General features: G+C 39.9%; 1 protein-coding gene across 1 annotated transcript in view; it reads right to left on the reverse strand.

Moving 5' to 3' along the window:
- The window catches only part of LOC106599248 (apoptosis regulator Bcl-2), a 61,109-nt gene extending 41,208 nt beyond the window's left edge, over positions 1–19,901 (reverse strand). The window contains exon 1 of the mRNA XM_014190372.2: positions 18,764–19,901. Coding sequence (XP_014045847.1) covers positions 18,764–19,309 — 546 coding nt within the window. The 5' untranslated portion in view covers positions 19,310–19,901. The remainder of the gene's footprint in view (positions 1–18,763) is intronic.
- Positions 19,902–20,319: the final 418 nt, after the last annotated feature.

Below are 20,319 nucleotides of genomic sequence, written 5' to 3' on the forward strand. Positions count from 1 at the left end.
GCACAACCTTCAATGTTATGTCATAAATATGTACAATTCTGGCAAATTAATTACGGCCTTTGTTAGGAATAAATGGACTTCACAGTTCGCAATGAGCCAGGCGGCCCAAACTGCTGTATATACCCTGACTGCTTGCACGGAATGCAAGAGAAGTGACACAACTTCCCTAGTTATAAGAAATTCATGTTAGCAGGCAATATTAACTAAATATAAACTTGTGTATTGATTTTAAAGAAAGGCATTGATGTTTATGGTTAGGTACATTGGTGCAACGACAGTGCTTTTTTCGCAAATGCGCTTGTTAAATCATCACCCGTTTGTCGAAGTAGGCTGTGATTCGATGAGAAATTAACAGGCACCGCATCGATTATATGCAACACAGGACATGTTAGATAAACTAGTAATATCATCAACCATGTGTAGTTAACTAGTGATTATGTTAAGATTGATCGTTTTTTATAAGATAAGTTTAATGCTAGCTAGCAACTTACCTTGGCTTCTTGCTGCCCTCGCGTAACAGGTAGTCAGCCTGCCACGCAGGCTCCTCGTGGAGTGCAATGTAAGGCAGGTGGTAAGAGCGTTGGACTAGTAACCGGAAGGTTGCAAAAACTAATCCCCGAGGTGACAAGGTAAAAATCTGTTGTTCTGCCCCTGAACAAGGCAGTTAACCCCCGTTCCTGGGCCGTCATTGAAAATAAGAATGTGTTCTTAATCTGACTTGCCTAGTTAAATAAAGGTGTAAAAAAAAAAAAAAAAAATCGTCAAATCGGTGTCGAACAATACCGATTATTATGAAAACTTGAAATCGGCCCTAATTAATCGGCCATTCCAATTAATCGGTCGACCTCTACTTTATATCATTAACATTTCATTCGTTATTTTTCGAAATTTTCTCATTGTTTCTGTGATCTTTTTTTTATTTTTATTCAATGAAATTCTTTAAGAATCCTGTGTAGTATTTTCATACTTTGTGCAAGGCAATTGATAAGCATTAAACGCATACACTTTCACCAGCTGTATGGTGTTTCCTCTGACACAAAATGTTTGTTTTTTTGTGGATGGGTATAATTTGTATGTATTAAATAGTAATATTTAAAATGACTAAATCAGGTAATTTTGTATAGATTTATTTAAATTTGCACTTCTGGGGAGATTCTGGTAAGATGCCGGCAAAGTAGGCTGAATTCTGGTAGACGGAAACAGCCCGATGTACTTGGGCTGATTTTGGGCAGTCATTCATTTTGATTCTGGGCCGAGTCCGACACACGATTCCGGGCCGATTCAATCAGTTCCGGAACCCCGGAAGAGGGCTGCTTCTGGGCCGATTCCTCATTGCTAGCTGGGTTAAGTCTGATTTGGATATAGTTGGCTGTTTTTGCTGAATAACATGTAGAAGTTATCCCTTTTCAGGTTTAGAAGAAGTGACTGCTAAATGCTAACTCCCGACCGTATAATATGCTTGGCATAGCTAGCATACCGAAATCGTTGACGGTATTCAAAGGTGTTTTTTACCTGTAATGTAATTGATTGGTAATGATGTCATGAACATGTGTTGACATCCATAAAACCATTATACTCGGATTTTTACCTCAACATAGAGTGAAATACAGTTGAAGTCAGATGTTTACATACACCTTAGCCAAATACATTTAAACTCAGTTTCTCACAATTCCTGACATTTTATCCTAGTAAAAATACCCTTTCTTAGGTCAGTTAGGATCACCACTTTATTTTAAGAATGTGAAATGTCAGAATAATTGGAGAGAGAATTATTTATTTCAACTTTTATTTCTTTCATCACATTCCCAATGGGTCAGAAGTTCACATACACTCAAATAGTATTTGGTAGCATTGCCTTTAAATTGTTTAACTTAGGTCAAATGTTTTGGGTAGCCTTCCACAAGCTTCCCACAATAATAATTTTTCCCCATTCCTCCTGACAGAGCTGGTGTAACTGAGTCAGGTTTGTAGGCCTCCTTGCTCGCACATGCTTTTCAGTTCTGCCCACAAATTTTCTATAGGATTGAAGTAAGGACTTTGTGATGGCCACTCCAATACCTTGACTTTGTTGTCCTTAAGCCATTTTGCCACAACTTTGGAAGTATGCTTGGGGTCATTGTCCATTTGGAAGACCCACTTGCGACCAAGCTTTAACTTCCTGACTGATGTCTTGAGATGTTGCTTCAATATATCCACACAATTTTCTGTCCTCATGATGCCAACTATTTTGTGAAGTGCACCAGTCCCTCCTGCAGCAAAGCACCCACACAACATGATGCTGCCACCCCCGTGCTTCACAGTTGGGATGGTGTTCTTCGGCTAGCAAGCCTCCCCCTTTTTCCTCCAAACATAACGATGGTCATTATGGCCAAACAGTTATATTTTTGTTTCATCAGACCAGAGGACATTTCTCCAAAAAGTACGATCTTTGTCCCCATGTGCAGTTGCAAACCGTAGTCCAGCTTTTTTATGGCGGTTTTGGAGCAGTGGCTTCTTCCTTGCTGAGCGGCCTCTCAGGTTATGTCGATATAGGACTCGTTTTACTGTGGATATAGATACTTTTGTACCTGTTTCCTCCAACATCTTCACAAGGTCCTTTGCTGTTGTTCTGGGATCGATTTGCACTTTTCACACCAAAGTATGTTAATCTCTAGGAGACAGAACGCGTCTCTTTCCTGAGTGGTATGACGGCTGCGTGGTCCCATGGTGTTTATACTTTTGTGCTGTTGTTTGTACAGATCAACGTGGTACCTTCAGACGTTTGGAAATTGCTGCCAAGGATGAACCAGACTTGTGGAGGTCTACAATTATTTTTCTGAGGTCTTGGCTGATTATTTTTGATTTTCCCATGATGTCATGCAAAGAGGCACTGAGTTTGAAGGTAGGCCTTGAAATACATCCACAGGTAAACCTCCAATTGACTCAAATTATGTCAATTGGCCTATCAGAAGCCTCTAAAGCCATGACATAATTTTCTGGAATTTTCCAAGCTGTTTAAAGGTACAGTCAACTTAGTGTATGTTAACTTCTGACCCACTGGAATTGTGATACAGTGAATTATAAATGAAGTAATCTGTCTGTAAACAATTGTTGGAAAAATTACTTTTGTCATGCACAAAGTAGATGTCCTAACCGACTTGCCAAAACTATAGTTTGTTAACAAGAAATTTGTGGAGTGGTTGAAAAACAAGTTTTAATGACTCCAACCTGAGTGTATGTAAACTTCCGACTTCAACTGTATAAACAATAGCCTAAATGTAGACTCATTTTGCTGGAGGGCAATGAGTAGACTTGGGATCTTTACCCCATGGCCCTTTCCCATATGGGTTTCCATTGCAATTCCACTGTTTTGGTCGAGTTCGATTGACCTCTTTACCACATCTATTGCGAGTGTACCCGTGACTTTAACAGTGAAATTGGCAGGGATAGAGGTTCTAAGTTCTATTCATTCTATTTCTATGTGTGCTGCTGCTGCATTGTTGGGGGTGTTTGTTGCCTAGGCAACCGAAGACTCGTTTGTTTGTTTCAGCAAGGAGCAACAAAGTTTCATCACTTTGTTAAGAGTCCATGTTATGGCCGAAACAGACTCAACCGCATGAATGCCCAGTCATCCCATCTACAGTCAGCTGTTCGTTCCACACAACAACGTTCCTTTTTTTAACGGTTATGACAGTTGTTCATGACGGTCTTCATCCATAACCGTCAGTTACATGGATATACGGTAATTGTGCCAGCCCTAACTTAACCAATTATTTAATCGCATTATTATGTGAGTTGAGTAGACTTCAAAAGGACGAGAACTTGAACTGATGTGTTAAAGTGTGTTTACTCAACACACTCTGCTTGAGTCAGCCGAATTTGAACAAGCTTGTTGAGTAAAATTACAATTGAATGTTTGCTCAAAACAACTGAAAACCATGCCCATCATTATCATATTTCCCAGCATGCTCTCTTGCAGGTAGATTTTTCATTATTGTTTGTTTCAATACCTGTTTTTGCATGTAATTTGATTGGTTGATTAACCTTATGCTACACAAACATAAATGACGTACATTTTTCTTTACTAATCCAATCTGTTAGTAGTTGGACTTATTGCGCTCGTTACCGAAATGGCTGTTTAAGTTGATATGATTTAAGTAGTTTCATTAATCAATCTTCCTTGCCCTGGCAGTCATTCTGGATGCAGGTTGTGGGTGATTAAATAGTTCCAATTGATTGTTATCCTCTCTCTGCCTAGATTCCAATAGGAATTACATATCACTTTGCAAGCCAACTTAATGTGACTTGCAGGCTTGATGTGGCCTGTAAACTAGTAGTTTCAGACCACCATGTCAGGGTGTAACTAGGCCCTTAAAGAAAGGCCTGATGATATATGTAATGTATTGCCATAAATAATTTGATTTTAAAGATAATATATTCACTTACGCAGTAAAACCATTGAATACAACAACCATGACTCTGTCGCTAAGAAATACAGTCATGGGTGGTAACTACAATTCACTTAAAAGGCAAGGCACTCTGGGAAATATGCAAATAAGGTAGAATTAGGGCTGCACCATATATCGGTAAGCATATCGGAATCGGACGATATTAGCTAAAAATGCCAACATCGGCATCGGCCCGATGTCTAGTTTAACGCCGATGTGCAAAACCGATGTCAATGCTGATGTGCATACCTATATAACATAGGTAGATGACGTAATGACACCATGGAAAAATATAGCGCTACACGTGCAACACAGCATTCCTAACCTAGTCCACAATGTCTGCTGTGTAGATCGAGCAGTCAACAAGTCGAGCAGTCATTTGAAAGAGTAAGAACATTTCAGCATGACAACTCAAAGGCAAAATCCATTAACACCAAGATAATGGAATTTATTGCCTTTGACAATCAACCATTCTCTGTCGTGGATAATGTTGGCTTTCGCCGACTGGTCGAGCACCTCGAGCCCTGGTACACACTACCAAGTAGGCGTTATTTTTCAGATGTTGCCCTACCGGAGTTACACAGTACTGTTGAAACTCACATCCATGAGCTACTTGCTATGGGCGTCACTGCTATTAGCTTAACGACTGACATTTGGACCAGAGATGTCAGCACCATGAGCATGCTGAGTCTGACAGCACAGTTAGTCGATGAGGATTCGTACTGATGAAAGCCGTATTGCATGCTTAAGAATGTGCTGGTTCTCATACTGCTGCTGCCATTTCAATGGCATTTGAGAACATGTTTGAAACTTGGAAACATGAACACACACCTAGCTCCATTCGGACAACTGACTCAAGAAATCAGCTCGTCAACTGCGTCTGCATCAGACATGATACCATCTGTCATGGCATTGAAACACCTGCTGTGAACAAGCGATTTGGTGGCATTCTCTCTGAGCCTCTTTACTGTGTCGCCACCATGCTCGATTCTAGGTACAAGGACCGCTACTTCGATGGAGACAAAAGAACAGGGTTTACGTGAAATATTAGACACAGCTGAGCTGGACATGATGGAAATGGACACAGTGACAGTGCACACCGTGGAATAGAGGCCACAGACAGACAGAGCTGAAACTTCACTGCTTGACATGTATGATGAAATCCTGGTTGAGAATGAAATTACTGAACAAATGAACAACGAAACAGCACAGCAAGTAAGTGAAAAATATAGGTTTTGATGATGTTTTACTGGTAATGGGGACATACAGTAGGGGAAAAAAGTATTTGATCCCCTGCTGATTTTGTACATTTGCCCAGTGACAAAGAAAGGATCAGTCTATAATTTTAATGGTAGGTTTATTTGAACAGTGAGAGACGGAATAACAACAAAAATATCCAGAAAAACGCATGTCAAATATGTTATAAATTGATTTGCATTTTTATGAGGGAAATAAGTATTTGACCCCCTCTCAATCAGAAAGATTTCTGTCCACAGAAGCAGTCAATCAATCAGATTCCAAACTCTCCACCATGGCCAATACCAAAGAGCTCTCCAAGGATGTCAGGGACAAAGATCGTAGACCTACACAAGGCTGGAATGGGCTACAAGACCATCGCCAAACAGCTTGGTGAGAAGGTGACAACATTTGGTGCGATTATACGCAAATGGAAGAAACACAAAATAACTGTCAATATCCCTTGGCCTGGGGTTCCATGCAAGATCTCACCTCGTGGAGTTGCAATGATCATGAGAACGGTGAGGAATCAGCCCAGAACTACATGGGAGGATCTTGTCAATGATCTCAAGGCAGCTGGGACCATAGTCACCAAGAAAACAATTGGTAACACACTATGCCCTGAAGGACTGAAATCCTGCAGCGCCCGCAAGGTCCCCCTGCTCAAGAATACATATACATGCACATCTGAAGTTTGCCAATGAACATCTGAATGACTCAAAGGACAACTGGTGAAAGTGTTGTGGTCAGATGAGACCAAAATGGAGCTCTTTGACATCAACTCAACTCGCCGTGTTTGGAGGAGGAGGAATGCTGCCTATGACCCCAAGAACACCATCTCCACCGTCAAACATGGAGGTGGAAACATTATGCTAAGGGGGTGTTTTTCTGCTAAGGGGACAGGACAACTTCACCGCATCAAAGGGACGATGGACGGGGCCATGTACCGTCAAATATTGGGTGAGAACCTCCTTCCCTCAGCCAGGACATTGAAAATGGGTCGTGGATGGGTATTCCAGCATGACAATGACCCAAAACACACGGCCAAGGCAACAAAGGAGTGGCTCAAGAAGAAGCACATTAAGGTCCTGGAGTGGCCTAGCCAGTCTCCAGACCTTAATCCCATAGAAAATCTGTGGAGGGAGCTGAAGGTTCGAGTTGCCAAACGTCAGCCTCGAAACCTTAATGACTTGGAGAAGATCTGCAAAGAGGAGTGGGACAAAATCCCTCCTGAGATGTGTGCAAACCTGGTGGCCAACTACAAGAAACGTCTGACCTCTGTGATTGCCAACAAGGGTTTTGCCACCAAGTACTAAGTCATGTTTTGCAGAGGGGTCAAATATTTATTTCCCTCGTTAAAATGCAAATCATTTTATAACATTTTTGACATGCATTTTTCTGGATTTTTTTGTTGTTATTCTGTCTCTCACTGTTCAAATAAACCTACCATTAAAATTATAGACTGATAATTTCTTTGTAAGTGGGCAAACGTACAAAATCAGCAGGGGATCAAATACTTTTTTCCCCCACTGTACGTAAATGCCAACAAAATAACTTTTTGGTCAGTGTGTGTGTGCATTTCAACTATTTAACTATACTAGAATGCTTAAAAGGCTGCTAAAATGTTCAATATCGGTTATCAGTATCGGATGTTTTGGCAAGGAAAATATCGGATATCGAAATCGGCCAAAAATGTCATATCGGTGCATCCCTAGATTGAATATATTCTCAAATTGAACTGTATGTTCACTCAACATAAAATTCTATGTTGGTTCAGCTATTTGCCCAAATGTTGAGCAAACTCACAATCCTATTGCAGCTTGATGCATTACAGTTTTTTACAGTGTGTATTCATGTCAGAGAGACCTGGCTCTATCAGTGGGAAATGTTTTTGAGATTACAGCATCTGACTCTTTCTCTCTCTTTCTTTCTCTCTGCTGATGAGTGTAAACAGAGTGGCAGATGTTGAGCGACTAATGCCCAATCAAACTCTGCTTTCCGCATTACACTCCGCAGAGGGGTACAACAGAGGGGGTAAATTTGGCTGCTCCGGCAAAGCTCATACATGCTTTTTAAATCTCCCTTATACAACCCCAGTCCTATAGTCCACAAGTCCACATCATCCCAATATTTAACAATAGTTTTGGGGTTGATTTATGGTTAGAAAGCATCTGGATCTGTTGATAGCTGTATCAGGCTTCTGAAACCCCACCGATCATCTCTGGCTAATGGCTGCACGTTCCCATTCCTCCATGACATCAACCTAAAACGTATCAACCTCTGCAGTCCTCTGGGGCTTGGATGGGCAAGAATGGACTCTATAAACCCATCTGTCAGGATGAAAGGCCGATGGCACCAAATGACACTCTATTCCATATATAGTGCACAACATTTGACGAGAGCCCTGGTCAAAAGTTGTGCACTATTTATGGAATAGTATTCCATTTGGGATGCACCCAGTTCTCCATTGTCAGCTCGGAGCAGGAGAAACAGGTTCTCCCTTCCATCCTGTGCAGACATGTCACCCTGATGGAGATTAATGACTTCCCAACTGTCCCTGTTCCCCTCATCCCCGAACAGAGGGGGAAAGGGAGAGGAAGAGAAGAAGGGGAGCAGACAGACCATATGCCCACAGCAGCACAGTATCCTAGCAACACCTCCCCGCTCAACCTCCTTATCCTGATTTTGGTAGTACCCTCTCCAGGACTGACCCAGTCAAATTTGTTCTACATTATTACAACAAACACCTGCCCTTAGACAAGACCACCTGGTTCACAGTACTCCTTAGACGACCCCGTCCGTGGTGTTTGGACTGGCCCGGGTGACTTCTTCCTGTCTCCCACCCTCCAATCACCTGCCTCTAACTCCCTCATGATGGGTCTTCCAGGTGCTCACATCCATCCTCTACCCCTCCTCCTACTGTAAAAGCCAAAACAAAGGTAGTAATTAGAAGTGATATCATCTTTTGCACATCTATCACCCCAGTGTTTAATTTGCCATACTGTAATAATTTCGCCACTATGGCGTATTTATTGCCTCACCCCCCTTAACCTACCTCATTTGCACACACTGTATATAGACTTTCTCTATTGTATTATTGACTGTATGTTTGTTTATTTATTCCATGTATAACTCTGTGTTGTTTGTGTCACACTGCTTTGCTTTATCTAGGACAGGTCGCAGTTGTAAATGAGAACTTGTTCTCAACTGGCCTACCTGGTTAAATAAAGGTGAAATAAAAAATTCAATTAAAAGAAGTGAGAGTGGAGTTCAGTGTCTTATATAAATTCGGAAACTTTTGTGAACCAGACTTTAAAAAATACAAAAAAATCATAGGCCTATGTTAAGCTTAACCCATTTCTGTTGCAATTGTGTTAACTGTAGGCCTGGACAAGCTGTGTGACCTGTGTTGTATTTTAGCAGAGTACATTTTGGCCAGACTCCCCTCCACCCCCTCAGCTAGACTACTCCCTGAGGTTAAGTGTGTCAATTCAGAAGGAAGTTGGCAGTCGTCTGCCATCCAGGGCGCCACTATCCAATCGCTCATTATTTACTGAAAGTCCCACAAATAAACACAGGTGTACCTCATCCACACGTGGGTGGACACAGGGCCCAAACATTATGTCTACTGTATGTGGCACTGTCTGTCTGTCTCGCTCAGAGACCATATTATCCAATCAAAATAAAGGCCCTTTTAACCAGCTGCAATTACTCTCGCCACAAAAGACAGGAAATAGTGAATTTATCCAGGTGAAAAAAGGAGGACAAAACAGGCACAAAGACAGGAAAGGACAACACAACACAAACTTAAGAGCTATACAGGGACCAAGGAGAATCTGGAGGAGTTGGGGTATGTGGGAGAGTAATGATCATGACAGAATGTGAGCCATCCCAACCCAGATGGATTACAAACAATTGAGACCTTGTTATAGTTTTTGTTTTGGGGAAAGTATATATTCGGCACATGCACCGGTGATTCCAGACTCAACAACGGCCAGTGACCCATACCTATTTAGAGCTTTGAGACTGTCTCCAAAATAACAGGAAGCATGCGAGTGGCTGATGGACATGTTTTCCACACCACGCTCATGTGTCTAAATGTCACTAGGTTAATTAACTTCCCACTTCTCTCTGTTTTTAGAGGAGAGGAAAACATCAACATGCAGATTGAATTACCTCAGAGTAAGACACACAATGGCACAATGTTCCCTACTTATGGCTGGTGACACTATACTACCTCTGCTAGTTAATATTCCACATTCATTCCAATACCTTTTAGAACATTCAGTATCTACCTTTGACCTGCAGGGGAACACTAACCCGGTTTGGAATATACAGTATGGTGATCTTTATAGACACCAATATTGCTCAGTATATACAGTGCATTCGTAAAGTATTCAGACCCCTTGACGTTTTCCACATTTTGTTACATTATAGCCTTATTGTAAAATTGATTAAATAGATTTTTTTCCTCTTCAATCTACACACGATACCCCATAATGCCAAAGCAAAAACAGGTTTTTAGGAAATTTTGCAAATATATAAAAATTTTTTAACTGAAATATCACATTTACATTGGTATTTTGACCCTTTACTCAGTACTATGTTGAAGCACCCTTGGCATGTTGTGTTAGCTAATCCAAGTGTATCATTTTAAAAGGCTAATTGATCATTAGAAAACCCTTTTGCAATTATGTATGCAATTTGTAAGTCGCTCTGGATAAGAGCGTCTGCTAAATGACGTAAATGTAAAATGTAAATGTAATGTTAGCACAGCTGAAAACTGTCCTCATAAAAGAAGCAATAAAACTGGCCTTATTTAGACTAGTTGAGTATCTGGAGCATCAGCATTTGTGGGTTCGATTACAGGCTCAAAACACCAGTCTCAACGTCAACAGTGAAGAGGCGACTCTGGGATGCTGGCCTTCTAGGCAGAGTTACAAAGAAAAAGCCATATCTCAGACTGGCCAATAAAAATAAAAGATTAAGATGGGCAAAAGAACACAGACACGGGACAGAGGAACTCTGCCTAGAAGGCCAGCATCCCGGAGTCACATCTTCACTGTTGATGTTGAGACTGGTGTTTTGTGGGTACTATTTAATGAAGCTTCCAGTTGAGGACTTGTGAGGCATCTGTTTCTCAAACTAGACACTCTAATGTACTTGTCCTCTTGCTCAGTTGTGCACCGGGGCCTCCCATTCCTCTTTCTATTCTGGTTAGAGACTGTTTGTGTTGTTCTGTAAAGGGAGTAGTACACAGCGTTGTATGAGATCCTCAGTTTCTTGGCAATTTCTCGCATGGAATAACCTTCATTTCTCAGAACAAGAATAGACTGACGAGTTTCAGAAGAAATGTCTTTGTTTCTTGCCATTTTGAGCCTGTAATCGAACCCACAAATGCTATTGCTCCAGATACTCTAGTCTAAAGGCCAGTTTTATTGCTTCTTTAATCAGGACAACAGTTTTCATCTGTGTTAACATAATTGCAAAAGGGTTTTCTAATGATCAATTAGCCTTTTAAAATGATAAACTTGGATTAGCTAACACAACGTGCCATTGGAACACAGGAGTGATGGTTGCTGATAATGGGCCTCTGTACGACTATGTAGATATTCCATAAAAAATCTGCCATTTCCAGCTACAATAGTCATTTACAATATTAAGAATGTCTACACTGTATTTCTGATCAATTTTATGTTATTTTAATGGACAAAAAATGTGTTTTTCTTTTAAAAAACAAGGACATTTCAAAGTGACCCCAAACTTTTGAATGGTAGTGTTTAAAGCATTCTGTTGGTGGCAAGAATTTTATATAATAATTTAAAATGAAAAACTCTATGTGTTGAATCAAGTGTTTTTTGTACCAGTTCATAAACCATGTGCCATGGAATCGATACATCGAAAATCTCTTCCCATTTATTTTGCAACCTGTATGGTGTAGCTGTCAACATTTTTGTCCTCAAACGAAACTGGTATTTTTTTCTATTTATGCCAATTCCTTTCAGCCAATTTGTATCTTTAATATATGGCAGGCAAACAAGTTCTCTACCTTCTCCCTTTTCCACTTGCGTCCTCCATTTTTGTGCTAATGCTGTAATCAGTTGGTTGTAATTTTGGATTGAGCAGATATTCCCATATATTTTCGATAGCTGCATATGTGACATAACTCCTCCGTTTATTTTCATTGAATATATCATTCATAAATATATTTTAATTTTTACATTTTTTATTAATCAGTATATTTGAGTTTAACCATAACATTTGTTGTAATATTTGTTCTATCTTTTCTGCAGGAGAAAACTGAAATTGTAACCAGCTTTGTATGGCTTGTTTAAGAAAGGGTGATTCTTAAAAATATATATTTTTTTAATTATTTAGGTGGAAATGAGAAGCTGTAATCTGTATAAAGGCAAAAAAAACATTATTGAACAAAGGATGAGCCTTAATAATCTACTGGAGAACATTTTGGGTTTAAGTATAACTTATGTATGAGTGAAGCTTTTAGTGAGAGGTTTAAAGCTTTAATATTTCATAATTTTAGCCCCCCAAACTCATATTCATTATATAAATAGGCACGTTTAATTTTGTCTGGCTTAACATTCCAAATAAAATGAAATATTTATGCTCATATGATTTAAAAAACGAGTCGTCTGAAGTAGGCAATGCCATTAGTAAGTAAGTAAACTGTGATAGGAGCAAAGAGTTAATCAATCAGATTTTTCCATAAATAGACAAGTATTTACTCTTCATGGTTGCAGAATCTTATCTATTTTTGTTCATTTATAAGTTCATTTATATTTTTTGAGATGTGAATACCAAGTATGTCTACTTCACCATCCGCCCACTTTATTGGTAAAACTACAAGGTAGTGTAAACACTGTATTTTTTAACAATCCAATACGTAATATGGTACACTTGTCATAATTAGGTTTTAGTCCAGAGAGGCTAGAAAAGTGGTCAAGATCTTCAATGAGACTGTACAGGGATCCAGATTGCAGACTTAAGAAAAAACTTGAGTCATCGGCATACATTGACACTTTTGTTTTTATCCCCTGGATTTCTAACCCCTTGATGTTCTTCTTTGATCTAATTTTAATAGCTAATATTTCAATGGTCATAATAAATAAATATGTACATTTACATTTAAGTCATTTAGTCATGTAGACAACGGACAGCCTTGTTTTACTCCTCTTAAAAGCTCAATACTTTCTGAGAAGTAACCATTATTTACTATTTTACATCTGGGGTTGCTGTACATAACTTTAACCCATTGTATAAGAGATTCACCGAAATTAAAGTAAACCAGGCATTTATATATAAATTCTAGTCATACTTTATCAAATGCATTTTCAAAATCTGCTATGAAGACCAGGGGTGGTATCTTTGATGTTTCATAATGTTCAATTGTTTCAAGTAATTGTCGTATATTATCTCCAATATATCGTCCATGTAAAAAAACCTGTCTGATCTGGATGAACAATATCTTGTAAAACCTGTTTTATTCTATGTGCTATGCATTTCACCAGGATTTTCGCATCACAACCAGTTTTTTAAATGGACTGGATCTTTATACTTACCACCTGGGTCCTGTTTTAGTAGTAATGAAATCAGAATTTCTTGTTGAGTACCTAAACGTCTACCATTTTTATAGGAGTAAATAAAACGTGCTAATAATGGATATTTGAGTACATCAAAAAGGTCTGATTATACCTCTACTGGTATACCATCAAGCCCTGGTGTTTTTCCAGACTGAAAAAATGTTATTGCCTCAAAAAGTTAATTTTACATTATTATTATTATTATTATTAGGAAATAAATCCTTACAGTTAACATCATTCAGTGGAAATGGAGGAGAATGAAAAGAAAACATGCTTAAACTATTTTGCTTCCTCTTTCAAAATGTAATTTGGTGAATCATGGATGACTCCATCATTTGTAACGAGTTTCTGTAAATTATTTTTGATAGCAAATCTATGTTGAAGATTCAATATATATATATATTTTTTTACATTTTTCACAATTTTCCATCCAATTCGCTTTATTTTTGTAATACATTACACTTGATCATTCTTGAATAAGTACCTCCATTTCTTTTTGTTTTTCCTCTAATTTATTTTGTGCCTCTATAGTAGTTTTCCATTACCATTACCTGCGCTGTTACTTCTCCTATTTCCTTTATTAGTCTAATCTCTTTAGACCTAAACTGCTTATGTTTTAATGATGAGTATTGTATTGAATGGCCTCTAAAAGTACATTTCAAAATAAGAGGATCTGCTGTACCTATGTTGTGCAAAAAAAGTCAATTATTTAATCAATAGGCTTCGATTAAATTGTCAATAAAAATTATTTTATAGTAACAATAATAGATAATATTAATAGAAATAACCACAGAAAAATCGTATAAATGCATGCTCATATTTAGAGAGTCCTAGCAAGGCTATAAGCATGTCAGCTCAGCCTGCTCAGTTCATTGGATTCAATTGTTCGAAATGTTTTGAAAAAATGAAGAGAAAACTACCTATATCCGTCGCAAGACCAGTTCTTAATGTCCATCACATGCGAGACATATTTCATGTAGTCCTCATTATATGCTAATATGCTGTTTTATTCCTACAAAAAAGGAAGAGGGAAAAAGGAACATTGATTCTAACGGCCGCTAATGGCTGCAAGTAAAAATGTGTCTTAGGCATCACACTACCCATAAAGGAATACCCAAGTTTAACTTACAATAAACTCTGACACAGCCATGGCACGATAGCCAAGAATACATGCAGTACTGACAATCCAGAGCAAGTATACCTGGAAAACCAACCCTCTCTCCACCCATACATATTTTGTATTTTGCTCTAACACCTTGGCTGTTTTTTTACAGCTAGGCCAATATCATTATGATCAAGAATATAAAAGGTAGCATAAATAGCTTATATATAGAAATATATAATATACCTCTCACTTAGAGAAGAGCTTCCAGTGATGGAAAAAGTACCCAATTGTTATATTTGAGTAAAAGTAAAGATACCTTAATAGAAAATGACTCAAGTAAAAGTGAAAGTCACCCAGTAAAATACTACTAGAGTGAAAGTCTAAAAGTATTTGGTTTTAAATATACTTAAGTAACAAAAGTAAATGTAATCGCTAAAATGTAATTAAGTATTAAAAGTAAAAGTATAAATCATTTCAAATTCCTTTACTAAGCAAACCAGATGGCACCATTTTCTTATTTTTTTGAATTTCCGGATAGCCAGGGGCACACTCCAACATTCAGACATAATTTACAAACGAAGCATGTGTGTTTAGTGAGTCCACCAGATCAGAGGCAGTAGGGATGACCAGGGATGTTCTGTTGATAAGTGTGTGTATTGGACAATTTTCCTGTGCTGCTAAGCATTGAAATGTAACAAGTCAGGGAAAATGTATGGAGTAAAAATAACAATATTTTCTTAAGGAATATAGTGAAGTAAAAGTAAAAGTTGTAAAAAATATAAATAGTAAAGCAAAGTACAGATACCCCAAAAAAAACTACTTAAGTAGTACTATACAGTATTTTTACTTATGTACTTTACACCACTAAGTGCTTCCATAAGCCAGTTATTGTGTTAGTTCTACCGATAATCAGTTTATCCCAGTGTTAACCAGCCGCCACACACTAATAGAGACAACAACCCTGTTGACAATACCTAATCCATTTGACGGTGTGTATCGGAACAATAATAATCCTTTACATTTTTTATATTGAGATACATTTTTTCAATGTAAAAGGGTAATAACACCAAATATTTGAGGATCGTATAGGCCTACTCCAATAGAGAACCTATGCAGGTTTTTAATTCTATAATCCTTTATCCTAGCCCTACATTATATCTATTCATATTTACTATAAAGTTTCATTTTGAAAGGTAATTGTTCCAATTCACAGCCTCGAGTCTTCTTGGGTATGACACTACAAGCTTGGCACACCTGCATTTGGGGAGTTTATTTCATTCTTCTCTGCAGATCCTCTCAAACTCTGTCAGGTTAGATGGGGAGCGTCACTGCACAGCTATTTTCAGGTTTCTCCAGAGATGTTCGATTGGGTTAAAGTACGGGCTCTGGCAAGGCCACTGAAGGACATTCAGAGACTTGTCCTGAAGCCACTCCTGCATTGTCTTGACTGTGTGCTTAGGGTAGTTGTCCTGTTGGAAGATGAACCTTCGCCCCAGTCTGAGGTCCTGAGCACTCTGGAGCAGGTTTTCAATAAGGATCTCGCTGTACTTTTCTCCGTTCATCTTTCTCTCGATCCTGACTAGTCTCCCAGTCCCTGCCACTGAAAAACATCTCCACAGCATGATGCTGCCACCACCATACCTCACCATAGGGATGGTGCCAGGTTTCCTCCAGACGTGATGCTTGGCATTCAGGCTAAAGAGTTCAATCTTGGATTCATCAGACCTGAAAGTCCTTTAGTTGCCCTTTGGAAAACTCCAAGCGGGCTGTCATGTGCCTTTTACTGAGGTCTGGTTCCGTCTGGCCAATCTACCATGAAGGCCTGATTGGTGGAGTGCTGCAGAGATGGTTGTCCTTCTGGAAGCCCTGTCAGAGTGACCATTGGGTTCTTGGTCACCTCCCTGACCAAGGCCCTTCTCCCCCGATTGCTCAATTTGGCCGGGCTGCCAGCTCTAGGAAGAGTCTTGGTAGTTCCAAACTTCTTCTATTTAAGAATGATGGCGGCCACTATGTTCTTGGTGACCTTCAATACTGCAGACATTTTTTGGTACCCTTCCCCAGATCTGTGCCTTTACACAATCCTGTCTCGGAGCTCTACGGACAATTCCGTTGAGCACGTGGCTTGGTTTTTGCTCTGACATGCACTGTCAAATGTGGGACCTAATATAGACAGGTGTGTGCCTTCCAAATCATGTCCAATCAATTGAATTTACCACAGGTGGACTCCAATCAAGTTGTAGAAACATCTCAAGGATGATCAATAGAAACAGGATGCACCTGAGCTCAATTTCAAGTCTCATAGAAAAGGGTTTCAATACTGATGTAAATAAGGTATTTCTGTTTTTGTTTTTTTACATTTGCAAAAATGTCTAGAAATCTGTTTTCACTTTGCTATTATGGGGTATTGTGTGTAGATTGATGAGGAAAATGTTTATTTAATCAATTTTAGAATAAGGTTTTATCGTAACTCAATGTTGAAAAAGTCAAGGGGTCTGAATACTTTCCGAACGCACTGTACCTAAGATGTCTGAGAACACCACATAACATGAGCTGAATTATAACATATGGGAATTTCACCCCCTGAAAAGTAAAACTATTATGATAGTGTCTGTTTGCATTGTTCAAGTGTGTCAGTTGGATCTCTGCAACATTCTTAATTTAGCATGAACAGTATTTGTATTTATATTACATTTACAGAATTTCTGTGACATTTTTCTGGCATGACGTGAAGCTCACTCACTTCTCTACAGCCTCTGACGTCACATCAGAGACCACATTTTTTGGATGTGCAATTTTCGCCACTGATCACAAAGCCCTGGCAAAATGACCCAGAAAATTGTTTACATATACTTTCCCATAATCCTGAATTATCCATTGGATTAAAAGATTCCCTTCAGTTCCCATGGATATGGCACATGAAACCCCGTCGTCTCAACCTCAGTCTTGAAACATTACTGTTTATGCTGACCTACATACAAAAGTACATAGTTAGACTGGGATGTCGGATATCAGGCTCCAGAGACCTCTCACACACAGACAGACATAGCAGCCACAGCCCGATCCACCATTCCATGCACAAATTTCAAGAGACCAAAGGACTCCAACTGAACCGAAATGCACTGGAGGGTGCACGTTACATGTTAAACATACAACCTGGCTCTAGTCTGTGGCCCTGTACTCCTGGGGGCCCCCCCTCTCTGCTTCCCTTTGATATGTGGCACAACCTGACACCTTCAGGGGCAGAGGAGACTCAAGGGGAAAGTTAAACGCTCCATCCTTTAGAGATGAAATGCTCCACATAAATCATTGATTAGCCTTCACCCCTCCCATACCCACCCCCATCTACCACCTTGCTTCCGGCTAGATAGCTGAAACGGTGCAAGCGCATGTTATTTGATCATTAATAGCACTTCTGCCAATTAGGGACACATTTTTGGCAGTTTGGCCTTATAGATGTAGAGCTGTAGAGGACAGCAGTCGTAAAGGGGTGGCCACATTGTTCATCTTCAGAGGGGAAATAGTAGTAACAAAAGAAAAACAGAACAGAGGATGTTGTGTGGCTGGTAGTGGTGGATGTGCATACTCAGATATTTGGTGATAAATGCATTGTGTGTGTGGTGTGTGTCTGTGTGTGTGTGTGTGTGTGTGTGCGTGCGTGCGTGTGTGTGTGTGTGTTTGGTGTGTGTTCGTGTGTTACTGTGGATCCAAATCAAGTATCCAAAATGTGTGAGTGCGTGTGTACAGTATAGATTTAGTATGGGGATCTCATCGTTTTTTGGTCATGTAGATCTCTGACAAGTGGTCTTCATCTCTTGTCCCGTCTCGCCCGGGGCTGGTAGCCTACACTATTAACTTGATGTCACCCTTTCCCCTGACGTGTGTCTGTTCTGCTCTGCCCTGCCATGGATGTGGAACTACACAGATATAATGATCCTATCCTACTAGTGCCTCAGCCGCTCTGTGTGCAGTACAGACAGTTCTATGCTGATAGTGTGTCACAGACATCTATGAGTGAACGCAGTATAGTGAATAACAGCAGTATAACAGGCATATAACCTAGGCTATAGGACAAAATAAACAAAATAACATTTAATATGTTTTATTGTCACATACACCGGTTACGTGCAGTGAAACGTTTGGTTTTACCCCCCCACCCTGGAATTTACCCCCCCACCCTGGAACTACAAGGCATCTGCCACTGATGGCTACAGTCGACGGAGGCGGGTTTGAGCGTAGGGAGGTGTGACAGCGACGGTAATATTTCATTGGCCAGACATGCTAGACAAACAGCCAGAACATCAAATCAGGAAGACTAGTCAATTATGTCGTTCATATCCAGACGTTCCCTCCGCATCATGCGTAGGCTAATGTAAACTAAAGCAGTAGGTTACACATACCCATCCCCCGTTCTCCTGAATCCAGCTGAGCAGTGGTCCATTTAGATACTCTGTCATCCACACCGCGATGTGATCCACCTGCGACGTCATCTCCTTGTTCACGCATTCCACGCATATTGTGCCCCCGAACTCGAAGAAGGCGATAATCCGTCCCCAGTTAACCCCATCCCTGAACAGCTCGTCTATCACCTCTCTAAATCTCCTCTCAGCCGTGGAGGATGTGAGATACAGCTGGTGTGACATCTCTGCGAAGTCGGGCTGGTACAGTCTTTCGAGTTCATCCCCGGCCTCACGCAAAACTCTGTGAATAGCTGCATGCGGGTCCGGTTGGGAGAGCCATTTGGAAAGACTAGGGACGCTGCTCGGGCCGGCGTTATTGGCCCCGTGGCACCGCCGTGCCAAACCCAGCCGAGGAGAAATCATCGACCCATTATTAGCGGCACCTTCCTCCTCCTCGGCATCCTCGAAATCCCACGCATATCCTCGTTTCAAGAGTTTGTGACAAATGTACTTTTCCACTATGAAGCGGTTGTCGTCGTTTGCCATTATGATTGCCACTGATGACCTCCAAAATCCTCGTTTTTAAGAATAATACATCATAATTGTAGATATGCACTGCATCGCACAATACATCAGATCAAACGAAAAGTGTATTTCTGAGAAAATGTTCTGGTCAAGTTTTTAGGATAGCCGCCTACAATTGAACGGTGCAAAACGAAACACTGGAAAGGGAGCGATGTGCGTGGTTTGAAAAACGGCCCCTTCACCCAACTAGGCTGAAACCGTGAAAAGTCCAAATATAAACCACGTCAGAATTTCCAAATGTTCCCAATTGTGCTCTCAAAACAAATATTCGAAGCGTTGGTCAAAAAGTGGCGACAGTTCCCTTCTCTGTAGACTCCAAATCTAGACAGCCAGAAATACGGAAGAGATAAAAAATATTCTCCATATGCACATAATGTACACTACAAATACATGACCGAAAATCTACATATGAAGGTCAACGTCGCATGCATCCAGAATATGATACAGAAAACTATTCCAGCGGCGTTTTACGCATTCAGAGAGACGTTTTGAGTGAGGAATGTATCCCACAATTGCTGCCTGTTGTACACTCTTTGCTGCTGTGCTGGTGAGGTATTTCTTGTGTCAGGGGCGTTTCTAGGATTTGAAGACATTAGGGGCTTAGCCCAAAGCCAGTAGGGGGATCCGGGGGCATTCTACCCCGGTAAAAAATAAGGAATTTCAAGAGCTAAATGCATGAATTTGGTGCACTTTGAGATGAACATTGAGAGATTAGATATTTTTCAAGTAACTTGCACTTTCCCTCCTGCCACAGCAGACACTGCCGGTACTTAATTACAGAAACTATGTGGGTCTCTCTGCTGGAACATCCCCTGACTTTTTCCAAATTTTGAAGTTTAAAATTTAAGTTTAAAAGCCTGATTAAATTTAGATTTTGTGTCACAGGCCTACACACAATACCCCATAATGTCAATGTGGAATTATGTTTTTAGACATTTTTACAAATTAATTAAAAATGAAAAGCTGAAATA

The sequence above is a fragment of the Salmo salar genome, chromosome ssa03, assembly GCF_905237065.1.
Source record: "Salmo salar chromosome ssa03, Ssal_v3.1, whole genome shotgun sequence".
NCBI lineage: Eukaryota > Metazoa > Chordata > Actinopteri > Salmoniformes > Salmonidae > Salmo > Salmo salar.